At 40.8% G+C, this 13,079-nt stretch overlaps 1 protein-coding gene across 19 annotated transcripts in view; it reads left to right on the plus strand.

The window, feature by feature from the left end:
* Positions 1–13,002, plus strand: part of LOC118266837 (inositol hexakisphosphate and diphosphoinositol-pentakisphosphate kinase) — a 25,150-nt gene extending 12,148 nt beyond the window's left edge. For 8 of the 19 annotated variants that reach the window (XM_050702861.1, XM_050702863.1, XM_050702865.1 and 5 more), the window contains 17 exons: positions 1,574–1,782; positions 2,024–2,250; positions 2,622–2,758; positions 3,326–3,440; positions 3,729–3,856; positions 4,366–4,480; positions 4,907–5,005; positions 5,189–5,271; positions 5,543–5,654; positions 6,038–6,122; positions 7,473–7,535; positions 9,157–9,546; positions 9,614–9,793; positions 9,866–10,001; positions 10,551–10,666; positions 11,580–11,683; positions 11,762–13,002. In XM_050702861.1, coding sequence (XP_050558818.1) covers positions 1,574–1,782; positions 2,024–2,250; positions 2,622–2,758; positions 3,326–3,440; positions 3,729–3,856; positions 4,366–4,480; positions 4,907–5,005; positions 5,189–5,271; positions 5,543–5,654; positions 6,038–6,122; positions 7,473–7,535; positions 9,157–9,546; positions 9,614–9,793; positions 9,866–10,001; positions 10,551–10,666; positions 11,580–11,683; positions 11,762–12,349 — 2,887 coding nt within the window. In that variant the 3' untranslated portion in view covers positions 12,350–13,002. The remainder of the gene's footprint in view (positions 1–1,573; positions 1,783–2,023; positions 2,251–2,621; positions 2,759–3,325; positions 3,441–3,728; positions 3,857–4,365; positions 4,481–4,906; positions 5,006–5,188; positions 5,272–5,542; positions 5,655–6,037; positions 6,123–7,472; positions 7,536–9,156; positions 9,547–9,613; positions 9,794–9,865; positions 10,002–10,550; positions 10,667–11,579; positions 11,684–11,761) is intronic. The other 11 variants (XM_050702877.1, XM_050702876.1, XM_050702878.1 and 8 more) reach the window with 8 other exon arrangements.
* The last annotated feature ends 77 nt before the right edge of the window (positions 13,003–13,079 follow it).

Below are 13,079 nucleotides of genomic sequence, written 5' to 3' on the forward strand. Positions count from 1 at the left end.
AAGGGTTCCGTAGCAGCAAGTAGACGACATAATATCAAAGTTATAAAATAACTTGGTTTTGCATAGTGTTTGTATGAACGACAAAGTTATATTTGCGGTTTTTGAAAATGTTTTATTTCTTAAAAACTAATAATGATATCTCGTTCAAACCAATTTTAGTTGGTAGTTTCCATTGAAATCTACAGCATATATTTTTTTTAGATTCCTCACTCTCTTATTTTAAAAGTTAGAGGGGGGGGGACACTCATTTTTCCACTTTGGAGGCGTCTAACTTTCAAACGATTGATTTTGACTAAAAACGGTTTTAGAAACCTTAATGTTAAAGACCTATCCATAGACACCCATCACGGATATGTTAGCTGAAAAAATTTTTTTTTAATCAGTTCCATGTATGGAGTGCCCCCCTTTAATTTTTAAATTTAATAATTTTTATTCAAAATTCGAATAGCGGTTATCCAAATACATCAACCTACAAAGTTTCAACTATGTAGGCCCAACAGTTTCGGAAATAAATGGCTGTGACATACGGACGGACGGACGGACGGACGGACGGACGGACGGACGGACAGACGGACAGACGGACAGACGGACAGACGGACAGACGGACAGACGGACAGACAGACAGACAGACAGACAGACAGACATGACGAATCTATAAGGGTTCCGTTTTTTGCCATTTGGCTACGGAACCCTAAAAAGGAGGTAACATGCATCCCCGCACCCACGCACCGCAGGAAAAATAACGTAGGTATATATCACACAACTGGAATTTGGAAAACAGACCGTCAAGTATAGATACGGAAAGTGATTTCCACGTGGATTCGGAACCTTTCTATCCAACATCAGAAATCGATGAAATATCCTGTGACTGTAACGAACCTGGGGGCCTACTCCGGTTCTCGAATCTGAAGTTTCGTTTAATCTTCGGCCGTAGTTTTTATTGGTTTACTAATAGAATTACTTGAAATAACGTTTTATTTTTAATTTCATATCAAAACCTATTATTTATCTTCATTTCATTCGCTCATTTTGGTTCCTGAAAGTTCGCAATAAATAGAATTGTAGTACGAAATCTGCCAAGTTTTGGACGAAACTTCGTTTCTCGTTGAATTAGAGTAGGCCTGCAACTGCAGGCCTACTTTTAAATTGCACATTTATTTACTATAAAGAAAGATGATGAAAATGAAGTCTAATCTGACAGTCCTAAGCCTGAAAACCATGAAGGGAAATTTTCAATCACTAAAATAACATTAATAGCAGGGTTATCAGCCAAAATCGGCTATTAATGGCTATTAACTGCTTTTAATCGATTATTAGCCAAATGATATTAACCGGATTATTATCATTGCCCATCACTACGTATCACCTGATGGTAAGCAATCGCCGCCGCCCATGGACACTTGAAACACCAGAGGCGTTACAAGTGCGTTGTCGGCCTTTTGGGGGTTAAGAATTTAAGTGTTGTTGGGGAATCGGGGATAGGGAAGATTGGGAAGGCTGCTATATGTAGGCCAAATAAAGATTTAAAGATCTTTTGTCCCAAGTATTTTCACTCAATCGTCTACTATTACAGGGCAAAAGCTCGTCTCCACGAGGCAATGCAAGTAGACCGGGAGTTCACTGAGGAGGACCGGTGGCGCATCAACCCGTGCGAGTCGGTGAGCATCAGCGCCGCCATGGAGTTTGTCAAGAACCCCGTGCGTTGCTGTGCACACGTACACACGCTCATACAACATCTTGTGCATATCGTGCTCACTAAGAAGGACGACCCGAAGACTAAAGGTACAATACTTTTGATGATTTAATTATAATAGTCCCATTGTACTTTTTTTCAAATAGTTCAATGTAATAAGTGAAGGATCAAACTCGCTAGTGGCGCCATCTAAGGAACGCAAAAATTATTGGAAATAATTACGTTCTTAGTTTTGTTTGTTACATAAAACCTGGCTTTTCAGATAGCTTGCGGTTTTAGAAATATGTTTTTGGGTTTTAAATATTTACCTATATCTTTTTTTTTTCATAGACACGATATTATACCACGGCGAGACATGGGAACTAATGGGTCGGCGGTGGGGTAAAATAGAGAAGGACTTTTGCACGAAGAACAAAACGTACGACATATCTAAGATCCCTGATATCTACGACTGTATCAAATACGATCTGCAACACAACCAACACACGTTGCAGTTCGACTTGGCAGAGGAACTGTACATCTATGCCAAGTACTTGGCTGATATTGTGATACCTCAGGTAAAAATTTAATTATTATTTTTGTTATTGTCGGTTTGTCCAATAGAGAATTAGCTAATATTAAACCATTGAACATTGCATTTTTAACAGCTACATTATTGTACAAACGGACCTCTAACTACATTATGCCATCTGCTGAACAAAAAAAAAACTTTAACTATGCGGTGAGCACAGTAGCTCGGCAATCAGCTGCTATACAATGTGTCGTGGGTTCGCACATAATAATTAATAATAAATAGTTCATGTGTTGAGGCCAAGTAAAGAACAATTGAAAATTATTATATTGCCACGTTTATCTAATAATCTTCTTTCTTAGTGTAACACAAATACTTTCAAAATGCCTAAAATACAAAATATTATCTTTATTACAGGAATACGGACTCACGATGCAGGAAAAGCTGACAATAGGACAAGGCATTTGCACGCCGCTTCTGAAGAAGATCAGAGCAGACCTGCAGCGGAACATCGAGGAGTCGGGAGAGGAGACAGTCAATAGGTTAAATCCCAGGTACTTCATTAAACAATACTAACTATTTTTATATGTGTCTCATATTCTAACAAGGACCAATATCATAATGTACAGCCAAATATCATGCTATCTAAAATGTGTGACTACATAGTTAATTGTACAAAGTGTTTTAAGTTGAACTCGCTTTGTTTTTCGAGTGGTCACAGGTGGAACTGCTGAGCAAATGAGATTCACGGATTATTGGATTGAGCAACATATCATGGGGCTTTTTTGATTATTGATTATTTTTAGTTGTAGCATGGAGTCCAAAATTCAGATCTGGAAAGTTGAAAGTGGGTTTAACGTTTAAGATTGGGCTATGTCTTCAGGGGTTAAAAAGAAGTTTTTCATAGTTTGGCTATCCCTTTGGGGATTAAAAGGGAGTCTTTTATGACATAGGAAGGAATGAGCAATCAGATCACCTGGTTATAAGCAATAAGCATCGCCCAGTTGCCACATTGGATATGTTACATGTGCTTAATGTTTGAAAATTGAAAGTTTGGGGATTAGGTCTCCGGTACGTTTCCCCAAAGCAGGGTGTAGTCCAACCATTCCTCCTGTGTACAGATACAGCCACGGCGTGTCGTCCCCGGGGCGCCACGTGCGCACGCGCCTGTACTTCACCAGCGAGAGCCACGTGCACTCGCTGCTCACCGTACTGCGCTTCGGGGGACTACTCGACGTAAGTATAATAACAAAAAGTTTCTTTGCTACTCAAACTTCTCCATACTAATTTGGAAGCTTTTTAGCTTTATTACTGGGCCGAGACATTTACATGTTTCATTTGTTAAAAGTGTTTGTTGAAACTAAAAACTAAAATAAGCAATTCAAATTCTATGTCTAATCTAATAAGAACTAATTTCTTTTAATTCCTTCAAATTAAGAACTAAGGGGCCTCCCCCTTGTCCAGCAGTGGCTGTTAATGATGATGAATACCTTCAAATAACACTTGCCATGGTATATCTATTAGGTAATAAAAGACGAGCAATGGCGTCGCGCGATGGAGTACGTGTCGACGGTGTCGGAGCTCAACTACATGTCGCAGATTGTGGTCATGCTGTACGAGGATCCCACCAAGGATCCTTACTCGGAGGAGAGGTAAACACGTTCTGCTACTTCCTACTCTTATCTTAAGTTTCTTGGTGTACCCTCTCAGAGAAAATGTAAAAGAAGACGCATTGTGCTTTTATCATCAGTGGTCTTTGTACGAGTTTGTTTTTAACGAGGTCGAAACGAGAACGCGTTCGGCACTGTGATTGGTTGGTTCATTCGCTCCGGCCAATCAGAGCTCGAACGCATTCTTGTTTCGTTTTAGTTAAACGAGTTAAACGTGTGACAAACTCGTACTAAGGACTAAGTGTCCTTCTTCATCAGAGATCAAACGTTAACGTCATCGAATCACAAACTCGTTTCTATTTCATATTATTCTTCACACAATCTATCCTTATTATTAGTTGTCCCTTTAACTTCTGTCTATCTTCATTTAAATTCTATAAGATAATCTATAAAATAAAGAAAAATTTGTGCACGCTATTGTCTTAGAATAAATATAGTCTTTGTTTTATATTCCGTTAAAGTATAAAATGACATGACTCTGTTTATTCCAGGTTCCACGTAGAGCTCCACTTCAGTCCGGGCGTGAACTGCTGCGTGCAGAAGAACTTGCCGCCCGGGCCTGGCTTCAGGCCACACAGCCGGAATCACTCCACTACTAACAACTCGGTATGATGAACATACTCAAACTTTCACCTCTCAATAAATTCTCACCTTTGTTGCCTGCTACAGTTCGTTTATTTCAGTAATATTTGATTGGAATATATGGCTTACTCTTTCGAATTATTCGAAATAAGTTCGACTAGTTTCAAGCCACATCGGGACTCATAGTCAATTAAGCAAGCCATATATTTCAATCAAGTTAGCATAATTTCCTTTTTATATGAAAACCAGCTACTTCCGCGGTTTCACCCGCTCTGCTCATAGTGCTGTTGGTCATAGTGTGACAAATGCTCTATTCAACACAAAAATATTTATTCAATTCGGACCAGTAGCTGACATTAGTGCGTAAACAAACTCTTCAGCTTTATATATATTAGTATAAATAAATTTCCTATCCCCATTAGTACCCTCCCAATTTCCCCCTGTTTTCAGTTACGGTATGGTTTTGTACAGAGTTCGTCTGACGAGGTGAAGTGTATCGAAGAGGAAGGCGAAGACGACAACATGGCTAGTCAGGAGACACTGCAGCCGGTGAGTAGGGATAATACAAACATATATTTTATATCACGCAATCACTCCTTTTAAACCTTAAATTGCCAGGCCGAAGTGAGCCTTATTGTAACGCCTACTTGGCTCCAGTTATGGCTTGTCTGATAATAATGTTATATATTTTAAAGAGAAAACATTATATAACAAAGGTTTGGTATGTTCTAGGACGCGGAGGAACTGGACAACACATTCTCGCCGAAGAAATTATCGAAATCAAAGATTAGACCTTCTGATCCTATACCCATTTGGTAAGTAAAGTAATAAAATATTTAACATGATTTTCCGTAGTACAACTCTTGTTGTCTCAAGTTAGTTGAGGTCGCTATAATATCTTCCTCCATTGTCCCCTGTCAGACGTTACTGCATCACATATATTTGTTTCTCATTCTTCATTGCTCATTATATGTATAGCTTATACATATTTTCTTTACTAGTCCTATTCCTTTCTGTTTATCCACGTTTAAGAACACATTTCAAAACATTTATGTTGCTAGTATGAGTATGTGTATAACGTTCCAGCAACCTGCACTACACGGTGAGCGGTCACGAGGCGTCGTCCCTGGCGGCGCGCCTCAACGCGGAGCTACGGGCTCGCTCGCACGCTGACGCACCCAGCCACGACGACGCACAGGTACTCACGTACTACACACTATATATGCGTTTATTGCTGTTTTATTTATGGGAAACGTCAGCAAATCAGTATATAACGCCAATGGATTTGGACACCACTAGAAATCTGAGTTTTTCCCTTCCAACGGCCGGCAAACAAGTGCGTAGACATTTAAACCTTAAGTAACCTCATTCACGCAGCCTAATACACCGCAAGTGTTGTTCCACACCAGTTTTGTGTAAGGATTTGGATTCATTACGGTAAAGCACTCCTACGTGAAAATTATAATTGTAGCTTCAAAATATGTACATGACGTTAATTTATATTATAATGATGTCGTTACTTATATTTTTTATACTAATCATTCAGAATCACCAACTGATATCATGTTCTCCCACTATTAGGGTGATGAAAAGGAACCTAAAGACGTGGAAGAAGCGCCGCCTCGCGCGCGTTCCTACGACCAACATAAGCAGAGCCACGACAACGGTAAGTATGCGGGCAGACGCGGACCGACGCATGGCTGCACTAACAACGACCCACTAATACCGACGCCTCTATTCTTAGTTGTACAAAACTTCCTTAGGTACTATAAAATGTTGGTAGGTATTATAAAATTGGTCGAACCAAATCTTATTTTTATGGCATTGTGATAATTACTTCTAATAAATCAAGTCTTATTATCGACCGGTGCGCCACCTACTGGGTCTTTTTAAAAAAATATCTGTTGGGTCCTGGTAAAACAATGACGAATGGAAAACCTCAATAAAGCAGTTATTTGTATAATAATAAATACGTTTACAATTTAATTTAAACGAATGCCTTCTTTTGCTTGAGGAAGTCACAGTTATGACCTATACTACATATATAAACAGAACTGTACATAAAACATAGTGTCAAATGTAATTCAAAGTACAACTAAGGATGTGGGCGTTTGTCCCGAGTGTCGTGTACCAGTACTAGTGACTACTGTACATAAGTGTATGTTGTGACGCCACGAGGATAATGAGACATCCTCGCATTGCTCACTCCTGTGGACCACTGGTCCGGGTCTACAGGGGTGACTGAACTACACGGGAGCTATGTTAGTAAGAGACACGTAAGGTATAAATACAAGTATAGATTTTTACATGGATTGGTAAGATAATGGAGTACATAGACTGATTACTTGTTTAGTAGAAGTTTGATATTCGGTCCCTAGTTACTAATTAACTTTAATTAAATACTTTATCTCAACGATCATGTTAATTGCCTTTTGAACAAAATGAATGTAGTTCGGGCACATTTTAGTAGTTGATCAAGTTTGGTATACTCCATTTGCTTAGAAATCCGCGCGATAATACGTTTAGGAGTCCATGAACATATTGGTTTCGTAATTGGCTGACTTTATTTCAAGTGAAAAGTATTATAAAAAATGATATGACATTTAGTGGGGTGTAGGCTGCTGTATGTAATCTTATTGTTTTATTTTTATGAGCCTTAGTAGTTACAAAATAGCATAATAGTAGACTTAGCGAAAGCCTATTTTATGTGCGAACAACATTTTTATGTATTAAGTTTGCTTCGTACATAGATTGCCGTAAAATGGTTTAGATACATTTTCTTTTCGCTTTTTCTTCAAGCACAAGGCTGAGATAGAAGCTTGAAATTAGTTACTAGGAATCAGACCATAATATAACTTTCTATAGAGAATTTCCAGCCTTTTATCAATGAAATAATATTGATTGGAAATGACTGACTTAAAGACAAAGTAGATGTTTTTCTAAAGGAGGTAGCGTTAGTGGTAGTGTTAGTTTTAGGGTAAAATGAGTGTGTGGTGAGTGAGTGTGGTGTGGACAGAGTCGGAGTCGGCGCTGGCGGGCGCCGCGCGGTACTCCAGCTTGCAGCACGTCGCCAGGGAAGGTCAGTGGGGTACTGGCTCATGTAATATCTCACGTCCACTCAAGGGAATTAAAAGAGCTTTAACTAAAATAATAATTGGCATTTTGGAACTTAAAGTAATGTTCTGTGTTTAAAATAAATGTCTAATGTCCACAGAAGGAAATTAACAAAAATTATAATAAAAAATGTGGAACATAATGGTAATATGAACTATGTTCTGTCAGTTCTATGTTCAAATTAGATGTCTAATGTCCATCGATGGGAAGTAATAAAATAATCATTGGAAGTTCAGAAAATAATAGTAATTAACTATTTTCTCTCATTTTATGTTTAAAATACTCAAATGTCTAATGTCCAGTAAAAGGGAATTAGTAGAGCTTTAATAATTGGATGTTTGTAACTTGTGAAAGAATGGTGCTTAGATGCTATCATAGTTCTAACTGGGTAAAAATTCGACTGGTAAGCTGCATTGGACAACAAACTGTACCTAATTGTTTTTTTTGTTATGGTTTAGTTACAATGTGTGCTAATACTTTACTACTTTAACAAATTCGGATAAAAATTTAAATAATATTTTTTTGTACATGATGTCGTCCAATGTTAAGCTACGTATTTAGGTTCGATTGGAAAGTTAGTCCATTTGTGTATTGTGGTAAGGGGTATGTAGATAATGTAGGTTATGTTTGGTAGATAAAATCTCATCAGCCTAGTAAATTATGGTACAATTAGTATACAATGTGTAGCGTCGATAATACGAAATTTTATGTTCATTCACAAAACTTTCGGTGGTTTGAACTCAGCTTCAAAATATTATGTTCATGTGTATGTCCTAGTATCATCGGTATAGGGTACATTGCCTTAAAATGTCTCGTCCTACCAAAGTGGCCTAAAGCTTAATATGTAGGTGGAATATCTCGGCAGGTAAGCAAGCATGGTGGCATGTAAGGTATCGACAAACTGTGTAACACTAGCTAGTGCTGTAATGTGTAACAGACAGTGTTGTAACTTGTAACATTGTGTGTGACGTACGTGTGTCCAATTAGCTATAAGTCTCTGAGTTGTATGGCACGGTCGTGTCGTGTGTTACCTGACTATTACTGAGTTGTAGCCCGCCGGGCGCCGCTGCCGCCCTCAGCTCACTCTGGCCGGCGATCTTGTGTGTGTTTGCGTTGTATCTCGCTCCCCGCGTGTGTGCGCTCGTCTGACTATTGTTCGTCCCCTGCGTGCTGTGATACTGATCCTCACTAACACTTTATACGATAATGTGATGTGTAGGCTACCATACAGGTCACTGCCACGCTAACGTAACGTTCTGGTGCGTGTGTCCTGCCACGATCACATGTACTTGTGAACGCGGCAGGAGACGCGGCGCGCGAGGGTTGCGTTCCCGGGGCCAACAAACGATCGTCAAACTATTGCGCTGGTTGGGGTCCCTCTGTGTAGTGCAATGTCGAATGCGATCTCCAAATCGCAACTCTATCGCTACTACGAGCACGCTTTGACGTATCTATATATTTATTTATTCTATCTATATTAATCACTAATTTATTTTTCTCTCTATCACCGCCCTGTCCACTAACGACGCTCGCATTCCACATAATGTCACCCACTGTTCGTGTACCCGTGACTAACGGCCCGGCAGCCGCGCGGCCGGCCCCCCTCCCCGCACTGACCGTGACGCCGCCCGCGCTCGCGTCGAGCCCGAGCCCGACCGAGAGCCCGCTAACTCCCCTCATTAACATGGGCGGCGTCGAGTCCTCTACTAACGAGCTCCCGCTGTCCGCCATCCCCTTCGGGTCGCGCACGGCGTCCTGGCCGCGCCTGGCGGACGGCAGCCAGTGTAGCACTCCGCGGGACGCAGGGCGGCGCCAGCGGCACAGCATCGCCGGCCAGATGAGCTACCTCAAGATGCTGGGGCTCGGCGCCCGCGGCAAGCTGTCCGCCGCCGGCCTCTTCAGCACGGCCGTCATCTCCGGGTCCAGCTCTGCGCCCAACCTCCGAGTCATGATCCCCACGGCGGCGTCCAGCAACGGTGAGTGTATCCTCGGCTCTCAGCTCCTCCGGAGCCGGCGGCCCCGACTGACAGTGTTGCCTCGCAGCGGCGGTGGAGGGGTTCGGCGGAGTGCCGGCCATCCGGCCGCTGGAGACGCTGCACAACGCGCTGTCGCTGCGCCAGCTGGACGCCTTCCTGGAGCGCGTCACGGCGGCGCCCGTGCTGCTGGGCACGCCGCCCGCGCCGCCCGCGCCGCTGCCGCACAAGCAGCCGTCGCCCACCAACAGTGAGTGTCGCTCGGCAGTAAGTGTCCCGCCGGCCGCCCCCCGCGGCGCAGTACTGACGCTATGGTCCGCAGGTGTGGGCTGGAGCGGTCCGTCGTCGCTGATGTCGTCGTCGGGCGAGCTGCCGAGCGGTCTGTCGTCTGCGGGCCCTTCCTCGCCCAACTCTAACTACGCCTCCAATTCGGAACATAAGACCACCTCGACGGAAAGGTATAAACACTTACATCACTAGCATCGGCTGAATATTAGTGAAATGTTAACCAGCTTGAATGCGTTTTCCGAACATTAGAGTTTTTGAGAATTGCTACTCTTATGTACAATATTTTGTTTTGGTTTTGATTTTTAACGTGTTCTGGAAGATGTCTTCAATTTCTGTTGGTGACGACGCTCTCACTTGACTAGATTTGTATTATAAACACTTATGTCTGCTAATGTTGCTTGATGTTAGTTTTCTGATTTATGTTATTTGTTAAATGTTATCTAATGAACTATCGTTACATCTCACCTGAAAGTGAGACTTGAACTGTTCTTCAACTTGATCATACTTTCTAAATATCTAATCCGCGAGTGGACCAAACGTGCGAAACGTTTCGTCCACTCGCGACGTGTATACGGAACCATTTTGTTTTCACGTGTGGCGGCGACAGTTCAAAGTAATTCATAGTTCATATTGCCGGTGCTTGTATCATTCATTGTCGGGATTGTTGGGACCGAGGCTCAGCCGAACAGAGGCTGGTAACTAAACATTATGGATTCCAGTAGCAATTGGAGTAAAAATGTGCCGAGCAAGCTCCCTCAGTGGGAGGGCGAGGCGGCGACGTTGTGCGCGTTGGACTCGAGCCTGCACCCATTCATGCCGCACTCCAACGTAGCAGGTACCTCACGCATCACTCGACTCTCTCCACCCAGTAACGACCGGCCGACTGTGTGCGCTAGTTACACCTTACACCGATTTGTAAACATTTCGTACAAACAGTATACAGACGTGTAAACAAGCCTGCCGTGCGCTTCTAGCTGTCGTTGACAAATGTAATAAATGTTGTGAAGTTGATCTTCTGATAAAAATACAGTTTAAACGTTGCACAATATCGTCGCTTGTAACAAAGATACTCCATTTTACTATAAACCTAACATTTATTAACTTATGGTTCATAGTTGCATGTTTATACAACGCATGCATGCGCTGCACTCTCTGCTAACCTTGAGAATACAATAGGAAAAAGAAATTTGCATGAATCTTGACTGTTTAATATCTTGTTCATATTTAAGTACATATATGTATTATGTATATAAAGCTTATATGGTTTACTTAATATAACAGTAACACTTGTGTGTGATATATTACCAAGCTGATAATTTTAAAACTGAGCGACTATACAAAGTAAGTTCCTAACTAGTAGATGGCTTTATAGGAATAACAAACTATCTTGGGTTAGAGCAGTTGCAAATTGATTAGCAAAGTTACAATTTTAACTGAATTCCAGTTATAAAATTGATTACAGGCGAACTAATTGTAGCAAATAAATACTAATACTACAATTCAAAATATAGGTAACATTTTAAGGAAGTGCAATAAAGAAGTCAACATTATGTACATTCTGAGAATTGTCGTAAGGTGTATTCTGTAGATAATAAGCTTCTTTGACGGCTGGTATATAACTATAAAAGGAATTAAACCAAAAAACTTAAAGTTTCTTAAAACAATATGGGTGGTCAGTATAGTCCTTCTTACCTATACTTTAGGTTTAAATAATAATTATTGTTTTCGTGTTGCGCGTAATGTTACAGGTTCATCTATTAGCGGCGACGTGACGCCGGTGTCCATAGCCTCCGAGCTGGACTTCAACAGCAACGAGGCTACCGCCGGCTCCATCACTGACCACGATCTACTGGTATGAATACTAGTCACTAATATTTGTGGATGGCCGTATCAAACAAAATGCAATCACTATGTTTAATATGTATTACAGAGTACTGAAGGTGAAGAGGATGAAGGAACCCTTTCAGTAGACTGGTGCGGGTCGCCGGTCAAGATGATCAAGAACGACCTCAGCCCACAGACATACGCCGCAGCCAGTTCCCTCAGACTGGACAACAATCAGCCGTCCACTAGCAAATGCTCCAGTGAATTCTTCGGGCTAAGCTTACAGCAAACTAAAGAATGTTTCTATAAAGACATGCCAACGAGTAGCAAGAATTACAACTTAGATAATGAGGTTAAACAAAAGTTTTCTAAAGAAAACACTCAGTTTGTAGCTAACGTAGACTCGCCTAATTTGCCAAGCAAAGACGGCAAGGTCAAGACTATAAAGAATGATATTCTAAACAATGGAAGTAGAAGGTACAGTGACAGTAGTGCACAAAAAAGTAATGTAAGTTCCCAAGCGACTGTCTCAGGCAGTAGGTTCAAGACGACATTAGTGACAGACGATCTGTTGAGGCCAAGCACTTCTACTGACAGTACCAATAACTTGGTGGCCACCGAGCCAGGCATGCCGTCGGTCACGAAGGCTAAGAAAACGAACGTTAAACCAGGCTTTACTGTGACAGAAACTTAACTGTAGTAGTACAACTCCCATATACTTGAGTTTATGTTTTAGAAAATAGATAGAATTTCCACCAGAATTGCCTAAGTATGGATTACATTTGTCCTGTAGACGCATCATCTGTGTGGCGATCCAACATATTGTGTTTTAGTTTCAGTGGTAGTTAATGCATTCAGTGTAGTATTATCGATACAATCTCGCTAGCTTCGAACAAAACTACGTTTCTATGCCACCACTTATAAGTAGCCGTGCTTACATATATGTCGTATGTTTTTAGAATTATCTTATAATTTTTACACTCATTGCTGTGATGATTTTAATGTTATTTCTCTGTGCGCTTATATTTAATTGCATATTCATTAAAAATAAAATAATAAAATGAATAGGTTTTGCAATTGTACTTACTGTTGTTTGTATATGCTGAAGTTTCAAGTTAATGTAATTGTATCAATGTTATGTGTTCATAGATGTAATATGACTGAATCAAAGGCAGTGTAGTGAATCAATAATATTCTGTTATAGTGCTTCTTTTGCCTTACCAGCTCGCTTGATTGTGCGCAAAATAATGAATACGATTTTCTAAAAATGTTAAGACATTGATATATTGAATGTATTATGTATAGTTAAGAAATTTACATCAAAATAAAATAAATGATAAATAAACAGTTTTGTTTTCATTGCTATAAACGTTGCCCTACCCTATGATTTTCTCGTGTATCCTACGAGCGTTTACAAACATACA

The sequence above is a fragment of the Spodoptera frugiperda genome, chromosome 23, assembly GCF_023101765.2.
Source record: "Spodoptera frugiperda isolate SF20-4 chromosome 23, AGI-APGP_CSIRO_Sfru_2.0, whole genome shotgun sequence".
In the NCBI taxonomy this organism is placed as follows: Eukaryota; Metazoa; Arthropoda; class Insecta; order Lepidoptera; family Noctuidae; genus Spodoptera; species Spodoptera frugiperda.